The sequence below is a fragment of the Varroa destructor genome, unplaced genomic scaffold (genome assembly GCF_002443255.2).
Source record: "Varroa destructor unplaced genomic scaffold, Vdes_3.0 BEIS01000006.1, whole genome shotgun sequence".
Taxonomy (NCBI): domain Eukaryota; kingdom Metazoa; phylum Arthropoda; class Arachnida; order Mesostigmata; family Varroidae; genus Varroa; species Varroa destructor.
In genome coordinates this window covers 28,242,031-28,261,294 of record NW_019211459.1, presented here as the reverse complement: position 1 = coordinate 28,261,294, position 19,264 = coordinate 28,242,031, and the positions used below count along the sequence as shown (strand labels likewise).

Genomic DNA, 19,264 nt, shown 5'->3' with positions numbered 1-19,264 from the left:
TACCGAAATTTATCAGCTGGCATAATTTCAAAATGCATCATCTCTCATTAGGGCGACACTAAGTGGTTTTTGAGATCATATGATTTAGTGTTGTTCGAGCCACTCTTACAGAGCTTATTTTCAAATAACTCCTACATAGATAATCCTATGACGATTCGCCATTTCTGCAAACAATTTGCAGTTCATAACGCTAGTTGAGATGAGTTTTGCGTTCTATAATTATCGAGCATTCGGCGCGCCGGATCAGCTATCTGTCAAAACATAGAAGCTACCTATATCATTCTAAGAAATATAAATGGTTCAGTACCACTCAGCTAAAAAAAGCTACCTGAATTGTTTATATCTATCCATATTATGCGTAGCGAAATTAACATGAATGTATAATGGAATACGTGGATCAAAATTAAGAGCATATAAAAAGGCCAAGCACTTGCGTATATAGGCTATATATACTAGGCATATATAGCTTAACTGAGGCCTCATCCCTGGATGTCTACAGTTGCAGGTTGAAGCTACAGGTTAATCCTACCATAGAAACAAAGCAATATTATTTATTCCGACATAGGCTAAAAGCTATGCTGAAGGGTCCGGTACGTTCCTAAAGAGTATGGACAATAATATTTAATTTTGTATACATTGAAATAGATGATTTCCACTTCAATATTGTAATACATCGTTTACCTGTTTAAGGCTGCAGATATGTTTGTGCACCTGCTCAATCCTCACAGAACAAAATACTTTTCCCTTAGACAATAGCACTCCAGTTTTTCCGAAGTGAACGTGAAATAGCGAACAGTGAAGACTTCCATCCTCATGACGCATTATAACAATATCGATCCGTTCAGATTAGCATACGCCGAATAAAGGCCAGAAAATACCCGACTCAGAAACCCTTCGCGAGGTGTCTCCGGAGGCTCTAGTTCCGGAATAGACATCCTAAAAAGAAACAGACTAATGTCGTGGACGTATTAGAAACTGCATATTTAGAAAGTGGATTTTACAGCGTCATAGTTACTAATCTTTTCAAAAAGGCCAAATTAAAAATACATTAATATCAGCACTTTAGACACGAAGCGAATACAATTTTCTACTACTTCATGGACTGAGCAGAATTAGAAACAAATTTATAGACCGAACGGAAATGCTGGCAACTTGAGGACCTCGTTTTTAATACACATACATGCCATGACTTTAGGATTCAAACTTATTTCACTCTCTCCTAGAATATCACGAGGAAATTATTCTGAGTTAGTGGCATGTGGTACGCCCATTGTATTATATATATCTGGGTACGCAAGATATTATTATAGAAAATTTTGCGTTTATACGGTGAACAGAATGCGATTCTTTTTAAGAAGCCTCGACGCTCTCGATAATGTCCTCGATTTGCGTCAGCGATAGTGTCTGGTCAGTGTTAGCCAAGTTCGTGAGTCCGTTATTCACTGACTTCAGATTCTGAACATCAGCGTCTAATCGCGTTGCTTCGCTTTTACCTGTAGCCTCTCCTTCTCTTGGATTGTCCATCGGTCGCCACCTAAATGAAGTATCTTCGTTACCAACCTGGCTCATGCTTCGCCAAACACCGCGCAGTAAGTCAAGTCAAAAACTCCTGCGCGTGCACGAGATATACATAGCATCTACTGCAAAATATGCCATACATGCAAAATTATTTATTGATTGTTTTTTAAAACGAGTTTACTTAGATACATGTTTCTGTTTGAAAAAAAAACTGTGGGAACATTTGATGGGAATTTGATGAGTTTCCATTTTTGAGCTCATTCTTGCTGTCTCAAAGACGACAGCTCTCATCGTTTCGGTGTATGCCACTTTAGCTCAGATCTCTAACAAGAATAGCTGTATAATGAACTTGCGCAGATGCTTTTAGGTCAGCAACGAGTTTTGTCAATTTTTGTTTCAAGTCTTGTGCTCAACTTATAGGACGGAAATAGGAACAACTTCATCTCACGCGGCTTCTCTGTAACACTAGGCCGAATTGCATCGTCTTTGAGCATGCATTGATCCTGTACAACAAAACTCCTTTTCCTTATTTGCTAGGATTGGGACTCCTCCTACTACGGTGTTTCGTAGTGCGGGATTTCACTACTACGGTATACACGTAAAAACTTCAAAATTGCTTCGATTCAATGATTTCGCAAGTTACATGCTGTCGTTTAACAGAATACTGGCAATGCATGCGACTTCAATCTTCTCCGGGGTCATGAGCGTAATCAGGCGTCAGGTTTTGCAAGCAAGCGTGTGTTTAATAAAAGGTGTTCTAGATCTGATTTTCCTTCGTTTTCGATCGTTGCTGTGCGCCGATTTATCGAATATACTAAAGTCATTCTCCGTTAAATCGGGCGAATTTGTAGTTAGTCAAACGTTCCAATGACAGTCAAATGTCGTGCCGTCAAGTGTTTCGAGAGGAAAAGAGCGATAGTATCTACATATATAACGTGAGGCGGGCTATTCAAAAAGTAACAACGTTTTCAAAGAGCAGAATTATAATGGAACAGCTTCCAACTGCTGGTGTAGTGATGGGTGAGTGAAGAAGAAGAAGATGGCGTTAAACAATGCTGTGCGATCAAACTTTTTTTTTGCTTTCGAAGTCGATGCTTGATATTAGGTACTTAGTCTCTATAACTTGCTTGCCATGTAAGCAGGTTCCCGCATGTTAGCACACAAGCTTGACGAACGTTTTTGCTCATAAAGATACAATACACAAATATATGTACGTTACGACCACGAGTACCTGAAAAATCAGGAAGATAGTAATAGTAGTTTGTTCTATTTTATAAGTTATACGCCTTTCGTTATATTTCAAAGGGCGTTCCAATTTTCAGATACTGTATTCACACGACAGTTCGATGTAGGCCTTGTGAATACACACACTGTATTCACAAGGTTTACACTGCACAACGCTTTTGTGTAATTGAATATCTGTTAACTTTTTTCAAAATGCTGACGGCAAAAAATTCAACTGTGAATTATGGGTTACGAAAACAATTTGGGTCGTTTCATAGTAATCTCAAGCAACCTATTCTGGCTTGTTTGCCGCCTTATGACTAAATGTGACAAATACTTTCAATAAGCTTGAGTGTCAGCCAGTTGAGCTTGAGGAAGTGACGACTTGATGCTCACTTTTTAAGTCTTTCGATTCTTATCATTATCAACGACCAGGAATCCATAAATTAAACAAATAAAACCGGAAATTAAATTCTGCGAAATACGAACATCATACTTGGCAGTATTCCATTTAAGATCTATTATGACTAAAAGTTATGTTTTTGCCAAGTGCTAACCCCTCGAATCACATCCAAAATATCCTGCTAAATCAATACCATGCTGAAAGGCACCAGATATATTTTACCTTAGATTAACTTAAGAAGCCAAAGTTACTGCTGAGTGCCCAGCTGATAAATCGGCTTAGCCGACGTAGGCACATCCTATAACATTCGGAATAATTTTAAGACTTAGAAACTTAGGAAGAGCGCAATCAATTGAATTACCAGCAGCTGCCTATATTTATATGTTTAACTAAAAAAAGTACCTGGAACTTGTTGTAGTGACGTGTGAACACAAAAAACGTGATCTTTAAATCGAACTAAATACCTATAACTTTAAACAATGAGAAATGCCAAGATTGCCCACGGTCGACATGCAAAGAAGTTACGAGCCAAAAGACTTGGGAACAAGATTTCCTATTTCACTATGTACACACCAAGTACATACTTTCGAATCTTTTTGGCGCTTTCGGTGATCTAGCTAAAGCTATATATCTTGGTAAAATTCGAACGTGAGCATTCCCAAAAGTCGCTTTAAAATGTACAAACGGATCTGCTCAAAAATCCCTATGTATTGAGTTTTACGTCAAGAATCGCCGTTAGGTATTCCATCGGACGATCGGTTCAGAAGCACAAGACAAAGTGTGTCTATGCCCATATTTTAAGCTAAACCACAACGCGTCGCTAAAATTACCCTTTAATTTCTAATACTTACGTACAAGAGGTCCTTGGATTATTTTTATACATGCTGTTATTTTGAAAAAGCAATGGTAGTCTTGGTATAAAGAAAAGTAATTGATGATCGGCTGTTTGAGGCACTACTTATTATGTACGGGTCAACCATAAACGAACTGGAACGCTTATACAATAATAAACAAAACATTTTTTGTTTAAAAAATGATTCGAAAGATATTTAAGCTGTTTATTTGAGGTTTAATTAATATTGGGATTCAATCGACAAAGAACTAGAGCGAACTATTTGAGGAAGGTCGCGAATCGAACATTAAATAGAGGCAAGTAACAGTTAGCTTATGTTACAATGAAGACTTCAGTTCCTGTTGAAGACTTTAATTCCGGTCTAATATTGGGTCAACATACTTATTCGCCTATCAATAATATGTAGCAATGTTAAAAAGATTTAAATTTTGAATTTTTATGAACTAAAAGCATAGCGACTCTTTTATAGACCAGGGCTACTGAAATCAGTTGACACTCTATTCTCCAACGTGAATGGTATAGAATTCATCACAGAATTTGCATTATGGCTGTATCCATTAGCTTGACCTCAAACTTGTTAATAAATACGGTTGAGTCACTTAGCTATATTGCTAATTTTATATTTTATATCTAATAAAAGAGGTAAAGTATTAAATTAGTGTTGTCGTGTAGATGGGGCGTTCGCCATAATACACACCCAATACTCTCTCCTTTCTTCTGGTGTGCGCCATACACAGAAATTTTTAAATACGTCGCTTTTGAAACTTTTAAGGATCTGCGAGTCCCGCGCCCCGTCAAACCAAGTAAAGGAAATGTACCTCGCTCCGTTTGACCATTGTGCCAATTACGATTGATTCAAAACCCTGCTGCTAAAAGAAAATAATCTCGTAGATGCAAGCACCAGCGTAAACACCCCAGAGCAAGCTGATCAGTGCAAGAAAATGATTTTTTTAAATTTTAGTAGATGCTTAAATGCTACTGGGTTTTCTTCGCTAGAGCTATAACGATCCAAAGCACTGTATTGATTCAACGTCCAGACTCATACAATACATTATTAACACGACCAGAGCAGTAGTATAGTGAGCTCAACATAGATAAACATATACGAATTCTGCATTAATCTTTACCAATATTTTCTATTCGGTTACATATACATAAGTTACCCAGTCGGGAACTTGCACTAAGAAGACACCACCCAAAGCTTGTAGTGTAATTCGCCAAAAAACTGCTTTTATTTTGAAGCGCTCGGGTATCTGTGCGATCATGATAATGTGTCAGTCACTTCCAAATCATTAGGCTTATGGAGTACGAGATGAAAATACCTCTACCGATTTTGGATTTCAAGAAAAGCAGTGTTTATCACCTGCTTAAAAATGCATTTATGCTTTTATTAAAGTCTGCTGTATGGTATAATCTATAGCTGCACAGGATCGTATATAAACTATGCGCGACAGCCGCACCTATCTTTCAAGTAAGAGCATTCAGACACAAAACATTCTTCGCCTAACATATTTCCAAATTTGGGTGATAAATTCGTATAGTTAATAGCTTAGTTTATCTTTCAGAGTAAGATCGTGAAAAATAGATGACCGGGATGGCCGAGCAAGCGACATTGCATTTAAAAAGCTTTCATGAAAAACTGCTGAATTAACCACCACCTCATATGCTAGCATTCTTCATAATTTGGTAGCCAGGGTGCTGCCAACCTACCGTTCGTTTGGAACGCATGTGTGCTAACCTGGGTTAGCGCACCTGTTTAGTAAATATCGAAACCAAAATCTACCCTTAGTGAAATTATGTTCTCTAATCGCACCTATTACAAAGAACTATGGCTGTTTTTTTTAGTAATAAACACTATTCCAAGAACGTTTATGCAAGAAAGAAGTTAGAAAGTACCTAAAAAAATTTACACGCTGCCACAAAGCTCAATCGATGTAAGTCGCGCGCCCATAAGCGTCAATTGATTATTTATTCATTAGATCATCGCGGGTACTCTACTGTTCATGATGACCCAATGATTCTTTTTCATTTACCTTTAACAAAACCCATAGGATTGAGATTGGCTTTTCGGACGAATTAGCTTTAAGATCTCAAACCACCTTTCACAACCAACAATATTAAATATAAAACATTTGATAAAGGTTTTTTTCTTTTATTTATTCAACAAGGCAATAGATATATACACAGCTAAACTTTTCTCACATATGTACAGTACTGACGCCTTCATGATGTATTCGTGTCAGAGTATGTCAGTGTTTATTAGAGAACGGCCGGATGACGAGGATACCGGCAATTGCAGATAATATCATCTATTGATTTTCCATCTTTCAATGCCTTTTTTTTGGGATTCACCGCATTTCTATACATTTTTTGAGCCCTAGTGAATACAACGAGAAATCACGAGTACTGTGTACAAGATGGTATCGTCATCAGTTTCCACGAACTCTCGAGCACATACATGCTTTTATTATATTCAATGACGTTTCAAATTTTCCCAAACGTCTCAGATACTCGTAAGACTCCCCTTTCTCTCTCTCTCTCTTTCTCTCTCTCTCTACACACGGGTTGAACCAGAAGTATATATGTATGTTCAAATGTGTGTATGAGCGAATGAATGCATGTATTTATGCATGTAGTCAATCAATTATCGTTAAGAGCTATTAGCGACGATCTCTTCGACGTCCATTTTCTCGTGATCTACTTCTTGATCTGATTTGGCGGCCACGATTTCTTCGCCGTCTGTCTGGACTAACTGTTCTTGAGCGTGACCTTTCACGAGACTTCCTCTTGTGCGATTTCTTGGCACTTCCACTCCGCCTATCGTCATCGTTGTTGGTACCGTCTTTATCGCCGCCGGCACCCGAATGGCGTTCATCACTTCGTCTTTTCTCGCGTTCCCGATCTTGTTCGTGACTCTCCTGAAAGCCAGCTCGTCCGGCGACGTCTCGCTGTGTTCGTTGCTGCTGCTGTGAATTGATCTCGCTTCTATTATTATGGTTACGCAACTCATCCTTGTGGTCATCTTTGCTGACGGTGATATGATGCTCTCGTTTAGTTCCATTGCTCATAGGTACAATTTCCCCAGCGGTACCTTGCAGCCATTGAGTTTTTAATGACGATCCTTGAATGTTTGAGTTCGAGTTGCTGTTTTCAACGGCTTCCGAATCTCCGCTGCTCCGGATGACTACTTTCGTTCCCACTATGAGCTTGAGCTGCAGAAATTTCATGAAAAATAACCACACATTTTTTTTTATAACGCGAGCAAAAGCTATATCATAGAAAACGATCCATTTATTGAATTGGACAAGAGGCAAATCTCTCTTGATGCGACAAATATAAATTTGAAATTCACTGTATAAAAGTAAAAAGGCCACATACCTTCTTCTCTTCCTGTTGTTTAGCGCGTAACTCCTTAACTGTCTTATCCAGACGGTCAACGTCTACCTGTGAAACCAAAAAGCGACAGGAACAGTTGTATAGCGATATTTTATGATTGCTGATCGTACTGATTTTCGCAACAACGGCTTGCAAATAATCCATTTTACGCTCTAGTATTTTGGTCTTTCTGATTGCTTAAAATTATCAGCTGACCTAACGTAGACCATAGTAGTAGTATGATCGAAAATTGTATAATCTAGTGTGTAGGCTTCTCATTCCTATTCTTTTCAGCTCTTTTTACCTGTTTTGCTCGACGGTAAACCGATAAAATCCTGATTGAGACGTCTTCCACATCCGAGTCAGTTACGCCAAAAGGTCGATACCATTGTGGAGAGTTCGGCAAAGGCGTTTGCACGAGACGTGCTGCTAGGTGGATACAACCACAAGCGATTGTTTCCGGCGTGTGTCGCACAAAAATATCCGAACGTAGACTATCATTCATGTAGTTCCTGAAAACGACAGAAAATCAGGAAAACGTTGTCGCGCCTGCTGGCACTAAAAGTCCACAAAATTCTGATCTCTTAACTTAAACAGTACCAATCGCACATATCTATCCACCAATCCCCTCGCAGTCATCGCTTTGTCGAATAGTGACTTTGTAAACGTAAAACCAGATACTAACCTACATGGCTTTCGTAGCCTGCGTATTCCTTGACATCTGATCTCTCAGAAAATTACACTAAGAAGAGAAGCCAATTGAATTTAACACTTCACTTCTACGCACCGGTTAAATCAACTGTGTTCAATCAATTCACATTAATAAGTGTAATTACATATGACTATGAATAATACTGCGTATTCTCGATGTGTGTGATGCTGTCCAAATAGCGTGGGTTAGGTACGCACTACCCTCCAAGCTGCCGCCGCCATAGCTAGTAAATACAATTGCCAAGGCTGCTGCCACGACCCCTGACAACGGAATAGCTACTTTCTCATCTGCCTGAACTTTACTTCCTTCTGCCTTACCGTTGACGTCGCCCTCTCACGCCACTAGCCCCAAGCCGCCAATAAATAATCGAAAATTAATTATTGCAGCACCTAAGTGAATTAGTTTTGTCGAAGTTATATATACCACTAACACCACATACGTTTACTGTTAACACCGTCAAAAACGCGTTTCTGTTTGTCTATACTTGTGGTGGACCTCTCACAAATGGTGTGAACCTGCAGTACTTCTTTCAAATCTTCGATCAAAACCTTTTCATTCGAGAAATGCTTCCGTGACAAAATAATGGAAATCTTTACAGTTAAAATTTATATTTCGTAACGTGAGCGCTGCACCTCACCACAACCTTGGCAGCTTGCTGCTAAGCTATCGAAGTAGTATTAGTAAAACTGAATAGGTACTGCCCACACGGTCATTTAAGTCAGCACTATGCGCTAGCCTGCATTGTCGCATCCGCTACGTATTATTAACTTTGCGAAAAAGAATAGCAAGCTCAAGTATGAATCTGTTGTTGCAGTTCAATTACATCATTTCCCAAATGTATGGCTTGTAATAAGCAAGCAAGAACCCAAGGTTTACTGTACGGAAACTGACAAATACCATATTTAGCCCGCAAAATATGATCTTTCTATCAGCTTAGAAATTTCGTTTACGCAGAAATAATGTTTTAACGGCGTCTTCAAACCTTGTACACACAAGCCGACGGAATACAACAGGAGAATCTAAACATAGCTGCCACTAATTGTTAGACAGATCTAAACTATGCTTCGATGCTAAACTTGCTAAATAGGTGACTATTTTTTTTTGTTGCAGGAAAGAGTCCAAGCCGCGCAACAAAGTAAGTCTACAAACAATGTTAAAGAACCTGAATCAAATAATACGGTTAATTTCTGGACAGCAAAAGCTGTAGTCACATAAAATGTTCTTGTTAATCCAAATAAGGGCCTATATAACACGAACGAATAGTGCCATGTGAATCGAATCAACAAGAACTACTTCACAATCGCAGAAAGACCCAGCAAGAGTTTGTCTGTTTTTAAAATAAACCACATTTGCGGCACACCTAAGATTTACCTAGAAAAATCATACTAGTAGTAATAACGTACTAGAACATAGCAAAGATGACAAAAGTTTAGTGTCCTCGTTTGACTATAGGTATGCATGTAAAGTGTACCGAACATAAACGGCATTCAGAGACCTAGGTTATCTAATGTAACTGTAATGCTTCTCATTGACTCATTTTACTAAGCCTTATGCAGCGGTCTCAAACTTGGGTGATACAATAATTACTTTGTCATTCCGTAGACCTCTTTCCGAAAGTCCTTTTTCTGTAGAGTAGCATGTTAATTTATAGAATTTCGTGCGTAAAACCTCCGTTTATTCACCAGAGACAAACGCTGATGGTATTTGTCACAGACCGCTTTCATTTACTGCTACACGAAAATATCGTATTACTATTCAGTAATGCATCTTCCCAACCACTTGTTAAGTCTCTGCATTTCATCAGTCCTCAGTCAGTTTCATCGCCTCCTGCAAGCACAATCTATATACCACAGGCTAAGATAAACAAGTCAAGCGCACAAGTAACACGAAACTATGATAATTTTGCTTAACGACATTCATGCCCTGATGGCCGTAATAACATAATATCATTACTTTCAAACGATTGCAGGCGCAGCAACGCCCTCGCCCATATTCCGTCGAAGATGGCTCAATGAAACGTAGCATTCGTGATGAGCTCGACAACGCAGGGACCAAAGTTACGATAGCCGGTGGCCAGAACCAACGTCGAGGCGAACAATTCTAGATCGCAATCCACACGGCGGCGTCAACATATGGTGATCTACGACCATTTCAGTAATCGTGCGGATTGAAGACTCACTTGAGGCACTTTACTGCTGCATTGTATTATAAATTATGTTCACATTCAACGCCATCGTGGCCGCTATGTACCTTACATATCGCTTTTACGAATAGGAATACGACCATTAAATAGGAACCCTCCCTTTTTCCACTTGAGGAAGCAGTTGGTTGACGCATGTGTACGTCCATGTAATACAATTAAACATTGAATTGACCCATCAACCGCAAAGAACGGCCTGGATACGTAAAGTATAAAGTTGTGTGGGTTCACAAAATGTGCCAATCGTCAGTGGATTTTTAAGGCTATATTCCGAGAAATTTAGTTTGTAGTCTTCACATCTTGCATTGACATCAGCTGCAGTAACATCTGTGCCAGTAGTGTTACCTTTATCTTGATCCATTTGACTGAAATAACTGCAAGGTTGAGTTACGCAGCGAAAATGATAACAGATAAGTGGACTTCTTGATCACCGATCATTTAAGGGCTACCATCAGTCGTCGTTGTGCAGCATTCTAATTGAATAAAACCTTCATTCATTAAAACGCTCTATAAAGTTCAGGAGTCCTAAAATATTTAATAATAAGTGAATAATACCTGGTCATTATCTGCCTCCGAATTTCTACTAAATATCATGTTTCATTCATCCATTCGTTAATTAATGTACTCGAGTCGTTTGTATTACATTCGTATAAGTATTCATTGGCTCATTTTTTAACGAATTATTAACGCGGATACCCGGACTCGGCAGTTACTCGAAAAAACTGATTCATTCATTTGTGTGGCTTATCTCGTCGATGTCCCAAACTTTTCTTTCCTCGTATCGGCGTTGTTAGATTACGACTCGATTTTACTTAAGCGGATTGTAAAACCATAAATTCACAAATGTCAATTACCATCATTCTATCTATCAGAATAAAGTAAAGAAACGGAATTCCACAAACTACTGAAAGAATTCAGGGTTCGCGCGAATAGATATTCAGGTCGCCTTTACTTAAGCGAAATTACCAGAATATCGTACGGTTATTGAGTAATACTGTTACTATATAATATTACTAATAGCTAAAGCTGATCATTCACGCGTCTTACTCAATTCATGATTCCTTTAAGCAATAAAAAGAATGTTCCCAAAGGCAAGTGACCTCATATATGTTATTCCGCCTAGAGATAGCCATGAGTGCTTTTCTCCTATTTACATTTTAATCGTCACCACTTCCGTCTAAAATTGTAGCTTCTAAAAACCCACTTCACGAAAGATTCTCGAAGGCGCCTCGAAATCTAAGAGGTCATTAATAACAACCATCTATAACAACCATCTACTGATCGATAATTGGTAAATCGACCATACTTAATTGAAAATTTGTAAATATAAAAGAATACGTCGTGCGCATTTGCATATAGCAGTATCATCTTTTGCGGTTATGTCTACCAATTTGCTTTGCGGGATCTCGCCAATTCATTGTATAATACCCAACAATATGAAAGGTGCATTTGACATTTAATTAAGATCGACATATTGATTGGCAGCATGGGCAGTTTTGGCAAAACTCATCTGAGGGGCGCCTTACCAAGTGAGAGGGTGACTGATCGATCGATCGATTAAGGAGAAATGGTTAGCAGTAACAAAACTTGCAGCAGAGGCAGGCATTACAGGAACAGCAGGAACATACAAACCAAAGCAGCAGCAGCAGCAGCAGCGGCGGCGGCGGCGGCGGCAGCAGCAGCAGCAGCAGCAGCAGCGGGGGGCTTTCGGTTTTCGGGTGTTGCCGTTGGGACCGGTTGCGCCTGATCGACCGAGGAAGATCGGCGAAGTATATGTAGCATCATCATCATACACAGCCGGCGCCCTGTTGTCGCTCTCCATGAGATGCGATAGGGGAAGGAGTTAACCGCCGAATGTTGTTCGTTCGGTTGTTGTGGTTGTTGTGAGCTGTTAATCCGCCTACCGTCTCGACTCGCCTCCGTCGCCGGGTTCTCCGACAGAACGGGGCGGGGGGGGGCGGTGGCAGGGCGGTTCGAGACTCACCTCCGAGCTCGAGCCTCCGAGGTGAGGTCCACTCGTCCTCGACGCTCATCCTCCGCTGAGAAAAGAATAAACGTCATTTCACTGTTTCGATAGCACCCACTATCTAGAGCCAGAAAGAACATCCAGCTATCATGATTGGTTGTCTAATCAATGTTTGTCGCCTGTATGGACATTAACGTGTACGTTTCTTTCTGTGTATTTGGGTGTGTGTGTCTTGTAAGCGAGAGAGGACTGAAGGGCGCTCAGTTGCTTGAAGGTTAATTTCCTAAAGTGATTTCGTCGACGAGGACGGATCCTCTTCATTATCGTCATCAGCTATCAAGCAGAACTCAATTCGTTCGACTTGATTCGACTCATAGCAGCTATTACTACAGTTGGGAACATACACTTAGCGTCTCACTTTCCGCTTTGCTGCAAAAACTTGCCGGGCCTAGCAGCTATCACAATTCTATAGTTTAACACACTCATATTTTTGCAAAAAAAGTTTTTTCGTAACGAGCTGTAGCCAGAGAAGAACTAACAGCTGTGGACTATTCCTGAGTTTTTTTTTCTTTTTATTTTTTTAATTTTCTAAGACAAATGAGAAAAGTGATAGGGGGCCAGCCAGGTGTTCGCACAAAACGAAACCAGGAGAAGCATATTTTGTTCCGGCGTCAGATACAGTACTTACTCCTTTATACATATAAGGGAGATCATTGCGAGGGTGAGATTTTGGTAATCCGATTGAAGTTATTGTTTACTTACCAAGCTATCTGCAGTAGACGGTCGTTGCTTTCTTGACGCAGTACCACCTCGAGAAGAGTTACAATCATCTAAAGTCCATCCAGATGAGTATCCATACCACACATGACCCGTGCACGCACAGGATCATAACATTGTAATGAGGCAAAAAAACGAGATGAGCAAAAAACGCAAGACGTTCGTTATTTATTGTGTACAGGTAAGAGAACTACTCGGAAGCTCAAAGATGTTCAGCAGAACGCACTGGAAAAGATTTAGTACTTAGAAGTAGTATACCGTTCAATAATTTCTCAACAGGTTAAATCAAGAAAGCAAGTTACGACATAATGCATTTGAAATTCTACATGTCAAATCTACTTAGCATTCTCACATAAATATTTAAACGTTGTGTGCTCATACTTACAAAAACTCTACATCTAGTTATACTAATTAATGAAACAAAATAAAAAACAAACGTGTTCATGTCACCTGCTACCCTGTATCTGCCTGCTGTCACCTATTTGGTCTTTTTTACAATTTTTCATATTTTATTTATTTATATTATTTATTAAGATATCATCCTTACAAATAATCGCAAAAACGGTCATTATGAGTCTTAAATAAATTAAAAACAAGGGATTTCTAGATCTGTATTTAAATTATTAGTAGAAGTGAGCAAGCTAAAATTTGGTTTTATATACACGAACCTTATGTGGGTGCTTGACATGCACACAGAAGCCAAGCTCCTTGAGAACCCGTCGTTCGGCTTTGATCACCTGATTCTTTAGCCCCATATAAGCATGATCAAGTAACAGTGGCTCAGGAGCTTGTTTTCTCCTCAATTGCTCGAGGTGATGAAACGCATTGAGTACATCCCGCACTCGCCGAGGAGCTTCTTCAATTTTTGACGCTAAAACTACGCACGCCATGGCGACAATCTACACGGGAGACAAAAGTTCTGCTTAGACGAAATATCAATAAATGTCGCCTATGGGAATATTGTCTTCATAGAAAATAATGTATAAAATTTCGAAATTCATCTTATTTTCTCTTAGGTGGACCAAAAACAATACCTATATAACGAATCTACAGAGTAACTTTTTTATCTACTCTTTTTTCTTATCTATTTACTCTTCTATAAAAAAAAATATGATGTCATAATGCGTTTTTTTGATAATACTATTATCAAAATACAGCTCTAAACCTTAAAGCACGTACTAGCAACGTTTATAGAAGGAGCGACGAATCATTCATTAATATCTGATGAGCTTAGACGTATAGCTGCTAATCTAAGCTACTACTGCAAATTCCAAAAATAAAGTTTTACAATATTTTGAATTTCACCCCTTACTTTTTTTTGAAAACTTAGGATTCATAACTTGTTACTTGTAAGCTGGTCTTACTGTGAACTACGGAATACCTCTTTCCGTCTGGTCAATACGCAGGTTAAATAATAAACTTTGTCATTTTTAGTAACCGGGCAACACAGAAGAAGCCAGCTAAAACTGAATGCCGAAAATAAGTAATGTGCTGTTACCACTTCAGAAGCTCGGCTTTGCACTCAATTAAACTCAATCTCTTAATACAAATAATGCAGACAGCAAAATATTTGAAATTAAACGAATTCCGCATGAAACTATAACTAATCACGTTCTAAAACATACCATAAATTCACGTGTCTCTTTTCAGCGAAATATTCCACACCTCGTTAACTAAATTAAACAGACTCATAGTTTTCTATTATATGCATTCCGCATTGGTTATAGGAAAATTACGCTCGTTAATTTAATTACTTGGTTGAGTTCTTAAAAATTATATTCGTTGTAAAGACGAGAAGCTTTTGAACGTATTTTACGTATGCCTATTGCAGGACTCACCTCAAAATTGTGTGCAACGAAGCTTTTGCTATAGTAGAATCGCTGATAGAGTACCTGTCCTGTTGCCATAGCAACTTGCGGCAAGCGTAACAAGATACCAGCGCTCTGGATCATCTCACACCCAACAAAACGAAGATCCGCCTCAAGTTCGGGATCCAGTCCATCCTGCATGGACGGCGTATTGGACAGTCTATCGTGTGAAAGAATACAATTCTCAAGATTGAGTACCACATTTCGGATGCGCTGCCGCTTGGCGTTTGTAACTAGACGCGATGCTTCGGATGCCCGACCACTTCCACTATTGGCGCCCGTGGCTACAGCCATTTCGGAGGGAACAACCAACGAACGAACAAAACGTTTTCACTCTAACGACGACGATGTGGTTCTGGAATAACCCGAACGAATAACGATGAATTCGAACAATGGCACTTTACAACGAGCACAACACAGAATACGTAACTAAAGACAATGATCACAAAACCTACTGATTTGTTCCACAGTGGCAGCAGCAGCAACAATATTAGTACCCCGATCGCCTCGAGTAAAATAGCCTCGTCGCTGCGGTGTGATTACGAGTCACCGTAGTCAACTCCCAATAGCTCTCTCCGGCCAACAACAGATCGCATAGATATTAGATCATCAAGATAGTCCACCAGATAGGTGGTGCCGTCAGCAGTTGAGCTAAGCAGCTCCACGAAAGTCGGATTTAGGGTAGAAATGTTGAAGTTTAAGCTACGTAATATAGCACAAGCGCACGCTTTTGTACAAATCGAGGAAAGTCGAAACGATTTCTCACAAAATTCACCAAAATTATAACAGCATTTAACAAGTTAGAGGTAATTAATTTGCTGCTTAATCCAAAATGGCGACCATGGTTGTCGTCACTATACTTTACGAGATTCGCGTCTACTCCACTCAATTGTCGCTGGCTTCTTCATAGATCGTTTCTGAGCATGAGCTGTGGATGAATGAATGAATGAATAGATGTGTTTGATTGAGTAGCGGGCGATTCACTGACTGGAGAGGCGAGCTCCATTTTTTTCATAAAAAAAATAAGACTTTTTTTTTTTATTTGTAATTATGTTTTATATCAAAGATATGCGGGCACCTTCTTATATATATATAAGTAGGTACCCGCAAATAATTTATTGCTGTAACAGTTTAACTTTTTTAAATCTGCTTGCTTGTTTAAACTACGGTAGAACTGTTTACATAGCAAGCAACATAAAGAAGACACATATTGATGCAAAATAAGGAGGAAATGGCAAACAAGTGTCCTCCAAAAACCCAAAAGCGAGGCTCTGAGCACAATTTGCTTGAAACTACATATGACGGCCATTATCAGACTTATATGTTCATGCAATAAACGACAATCCTTTGTTTGTCTTTGTTTGAACAAAGAAAGAACGTGAAGAAGTTGGTACCCAAGACCAAAGATAAGAATAGCATTTTGTTCTCCTCAAAAAGATACACAAAAAGTAATTTAAAAGGAATCGTGGAACCTTTATGCTGAATTTAGAAGATGCTTTTGAGAATATATCATCATCGCGGGTAGGATCATCCGTATAGGCTAAAGCTGCTAGTTATTCTTTGCGTCTTCTTGTATCCTCTATGGTCTTATGTTCTAAGCTCTTTGATTTTTCAGATTTATAGCTCACTGTAGTCCGAAAATTTACGTTTGTTGGTTTTTGTTTGATATGTTTGAACGAGACTTTCGGGTGAAAACGGTGTAAACTACCATTATCGCTTAACATTATATTTTTTTATTATTGGAATCAGAGTTATTTCCAAATTTAATAAATCAACTAATTTTGCGAACGTTTTACAAGAGGTGGATGCACAGAACATAAGTCATGGTTGTAAAGCAAAAAAGTTTACTTATGTACCTTTACTCGGTTCGTAATTGTAAAACAAAAATAATTGGTTGCATTTTCGAGGAAAATTTGAAGAAGAAAATTTAAGCATTACGCTCCGTTTCGGTATATAAGAACCCGATCATGTGCATATTTCTTCAGTGCAGAAGTAACACTACTAGCTGATTTAATTTTCAATAAAAAGACGTTCCAGGTATTTTCTCCCATTACTAAAAAAATAAACTATTATATGCACAAGATCACGGGATATATTTGTTCTGTATATCGATAGAGTAAAGCATGGATTAACAATTTTATTATTTTAACACTCATTATTATTAATTGATTGTGTTTACTATTTTCATCGTGAGTTTTAATATAATCATAAATCGATTACTGTACTGTGTTCTTGCTAATGTCATATCTAAAGTAGTATTGCGATCTTAGTAAAATAGTATTATAAGATTATTTGGATGCATCATTGTTAAGGGATGAAAAAATGCAATGCGTCTCCTCTTCATTATCCAACCTAAACCTTTTATTATCTCTTTCAAGGTGAGTAAATTGGTTTAGCAAAGACCGACATCGAGCGTAAATTTTCATGTGGATTCTGAAAAACCAAAATGATTTTGATTCGCTCTCTTCATTCGTTCATTCGTTTGTCTCCAGTTCAACTGTTCGCTTTTCTAAGAAATAAATAAAAACAACATCACAGGAAGACCGGGCAGACGATAAGCATCAAAACCACAGAGTGCTTACGAAAGGCGACCTTTATCTCAGCTCCACAATAGTTTGCGCGAGTTAGTGGTACTAAAACTTCAACGATCCATTAAGTTTCAAGTCAGAAGTAAACACTTAAGATGGTTTTGGGAGACCACGACAATGATAATCGCTCCTTAGACAAGGACTTGCAGGAGCAGCTGATGGTTGAACAACAAAGAGCTCAATTTCAAATGCAGGTGTGTAACAGATAATTGAATTACATTACACCAGATGGCCGACTTTTCTAGTTCAGTCCACGGTGCGCGGTTTACATGTGCGCACATGCCTGTTTCATAAGTCTAAATGATGTCTATTAATATTAGCTTACCAATAAAGAATACAAATGCATACATTTAATACTTTATTAAACGAAATAGTTAAGGTTGGAATCCTGGCTGACTTTTGCTTGTTAATTAAAGATCGTTTGACTCCATAATAAGCAAGGTCCAGACCCGCTTGTTGCAACGCTTAGACAATACATGTTCGTTTACCGTCTTATTATAGGGTTTATATGAATAAATAGACTAAATTCCCATGCTAAATATGTAAGAGTATTTTTTAAAAGCTTTAACAGACAGACGGTAGTGCAAATATTTAAATTAGAATCTTTTCGCTGAACTATATATATATATATATATAATTCGATTCGGACTATCTGCTAAATTAATTTTGTGAAGAATTCACGAATTGAATAGTTGGTTATAATTCCAAGTTTAAAGCAAATCGTATGAAAGATATTTTATCGGCCAGTAACGCTTACATACATTTTTTTTAAAAAAAGTTTCATGACTCTAAAGCTGGACCATTGCGTTAGTATCTTCTAAGTTTGATTTCATGTACATGTATGTATTTTTTACGCACAACCATTTATGATTACAAGACGAACTGATTTCTGTACAGAAAAATGAACAGTTCTACAAATTAAAAACTATTATGTATTGCTGTCAATAGATAAATGTGCGAGATTTTATTGGCTGCATTTGCTTACCTTTAATGTGTGCATAAATAACAGGTTCACCGGTTAACGGAAACATGCTGGGATAAATGTGTTGAGAAGCCCTCAAGCCGTCTCGATGGTCGCACCGAGACCTGCATATCAAATTGTGTAGAACGTTTTATAGATACGTCGCTTGCAATTACAAAGCGTTTCGCACGAATGTTACAAAAAGCCGAAGGTATGGACAGCTGAATACCGTTCAGTCATTTCTAATGATTTCTAATGGGATGAAGCTAACCAATGTTGCGAGCGCGTGGGCTAACTCCGCTCATAGATAACTGACACAAATTAGAGGTGGCCAGGAGCGTCAGTCGGTAATAGACTGACGTAAATACAGTTGACATTGATGAATCTGTGTGATTTTATCAGTGTAGGATACGAGCCAAAGGAATCAGTTATACAGAAGAGCCTTCAAAAGCTACACTGGATAACCTTACCATAGCACTTTGTCATTGCTTAAGTATTATATGTAAATTTTATTCTTTTTATTAATTGAGTAACATGCATCTAAATTTAATAAATCAATGCTGAGACTTTACACTTGAATAAATAAGGCGTACAGTGTAATGTTTATTATTATGAAAGGTTACCATAGAATGAAAGCTCATAGCAATGATTATTTAGCTTCGACCCACCATAAAATATTAGGTCAGTTGCATCCATTAACAAGATCAAAAACATTTTAGTTGCGAAAACCAACACTCAAAAGCAAAAGAAGGCGTGAGATGTTATAATGAAAATTACATATTAATAAATTTACTTTGTTCGTAGAAAAACCGAGATAGT

At 38.4% G+C, this 19,264-nt stretch overlaps 2 protein-coding genes across 2 annotated transcripts; one reads left to right on the top strand and one right to left on the bottom strand.

Moving 5' to 3' along the window:
* Positions 1-6,129: 6,129 nt before the first annotated feature.
* Positions 6,130-15,508, bottom strand: LOC111252828 (cyclin-L1). Its single transcript, XM_022811344.2, has 7 exons — positions 15,352-15,508; positions 14,867-15,251; positions 13,697-13,927; positions 13,014-13,081; positions 7,678-7,885; positions 7,377-7,442; positions 6,130-7,210 (listed from the first exon to the last, which is right to left on the bottom strand). Exons 2-7 carry the CDS (start codon positions 15,188-15,190, stop codon positions 6,659-6,661), a joined length of 1,449 nt encoding a protein of 482 aa, XP_022667079.1. The 5' UTR covers positions 15,191-15,251; positions 15,352-15,508; the 3' UTR covers positions 6,130-6,658.
* A 1,913-nt stretch (positions 15,509-17,421) lies between these two features.
* Positions 17,422-19,254, top strand: Tim8 (translocase of inner membrane 8). The gene is made up of 2 exons (XM_086991910.1): positions 17,422-17,678; positions 18,494-19,254. Exons 1-2 carry the CDS (start codon positions 17,580-17,582, stop codon positions 18,668-18,670), a joined length of 276 nt encoding a protein of 91 aa, XP_086848036.1. The 5' UTR covers positions 17,422-17,579; the 3' UTR covers positions 18,671-19,254.
* The last annotated feature ends 10 nt before the right edge of the window (positions 19,255-19,264 follow it).

Bases quoted from the DNA above. Each gene is read 5' to 3' on its own strand.
- LOC111252828 (XM_022811344.2), bottom strand. From the start codon at position 15,190: ATGGCTGTAGCCACGGGCGCCAATAGTGGAAGTGGTCGGGCATCCGAA. The intron at 13,082-13,696 runs GTTCGTGTATAT...GATGGACTTTAG, and splicing joins ATGTCAAGCACCCACATAAG to ATGATTGTAACTCTTCTCGA. The intron at 7,443-7,677 runs GTAAAAAGAGCT...TTGGTTTCACAG, and splicing joins TTTACCGTCGAGCAAAACAG to GTAGACGTTGACCGTCTGGA.
- Tim8 (XM_086991910.1), top strand. From the start codon at position 17,580: ATGGTTTTGGGAGACCACGACAATGATAATCGCTCCTTAGACAAGGAC. The intron at 17,679-18,493 runs GTGTGTAACAGA...CATAAATAACAG, and splicing joins GAGCTCAATTTCAAATGCAG to GTTCACCGGTTAACGGAAAC.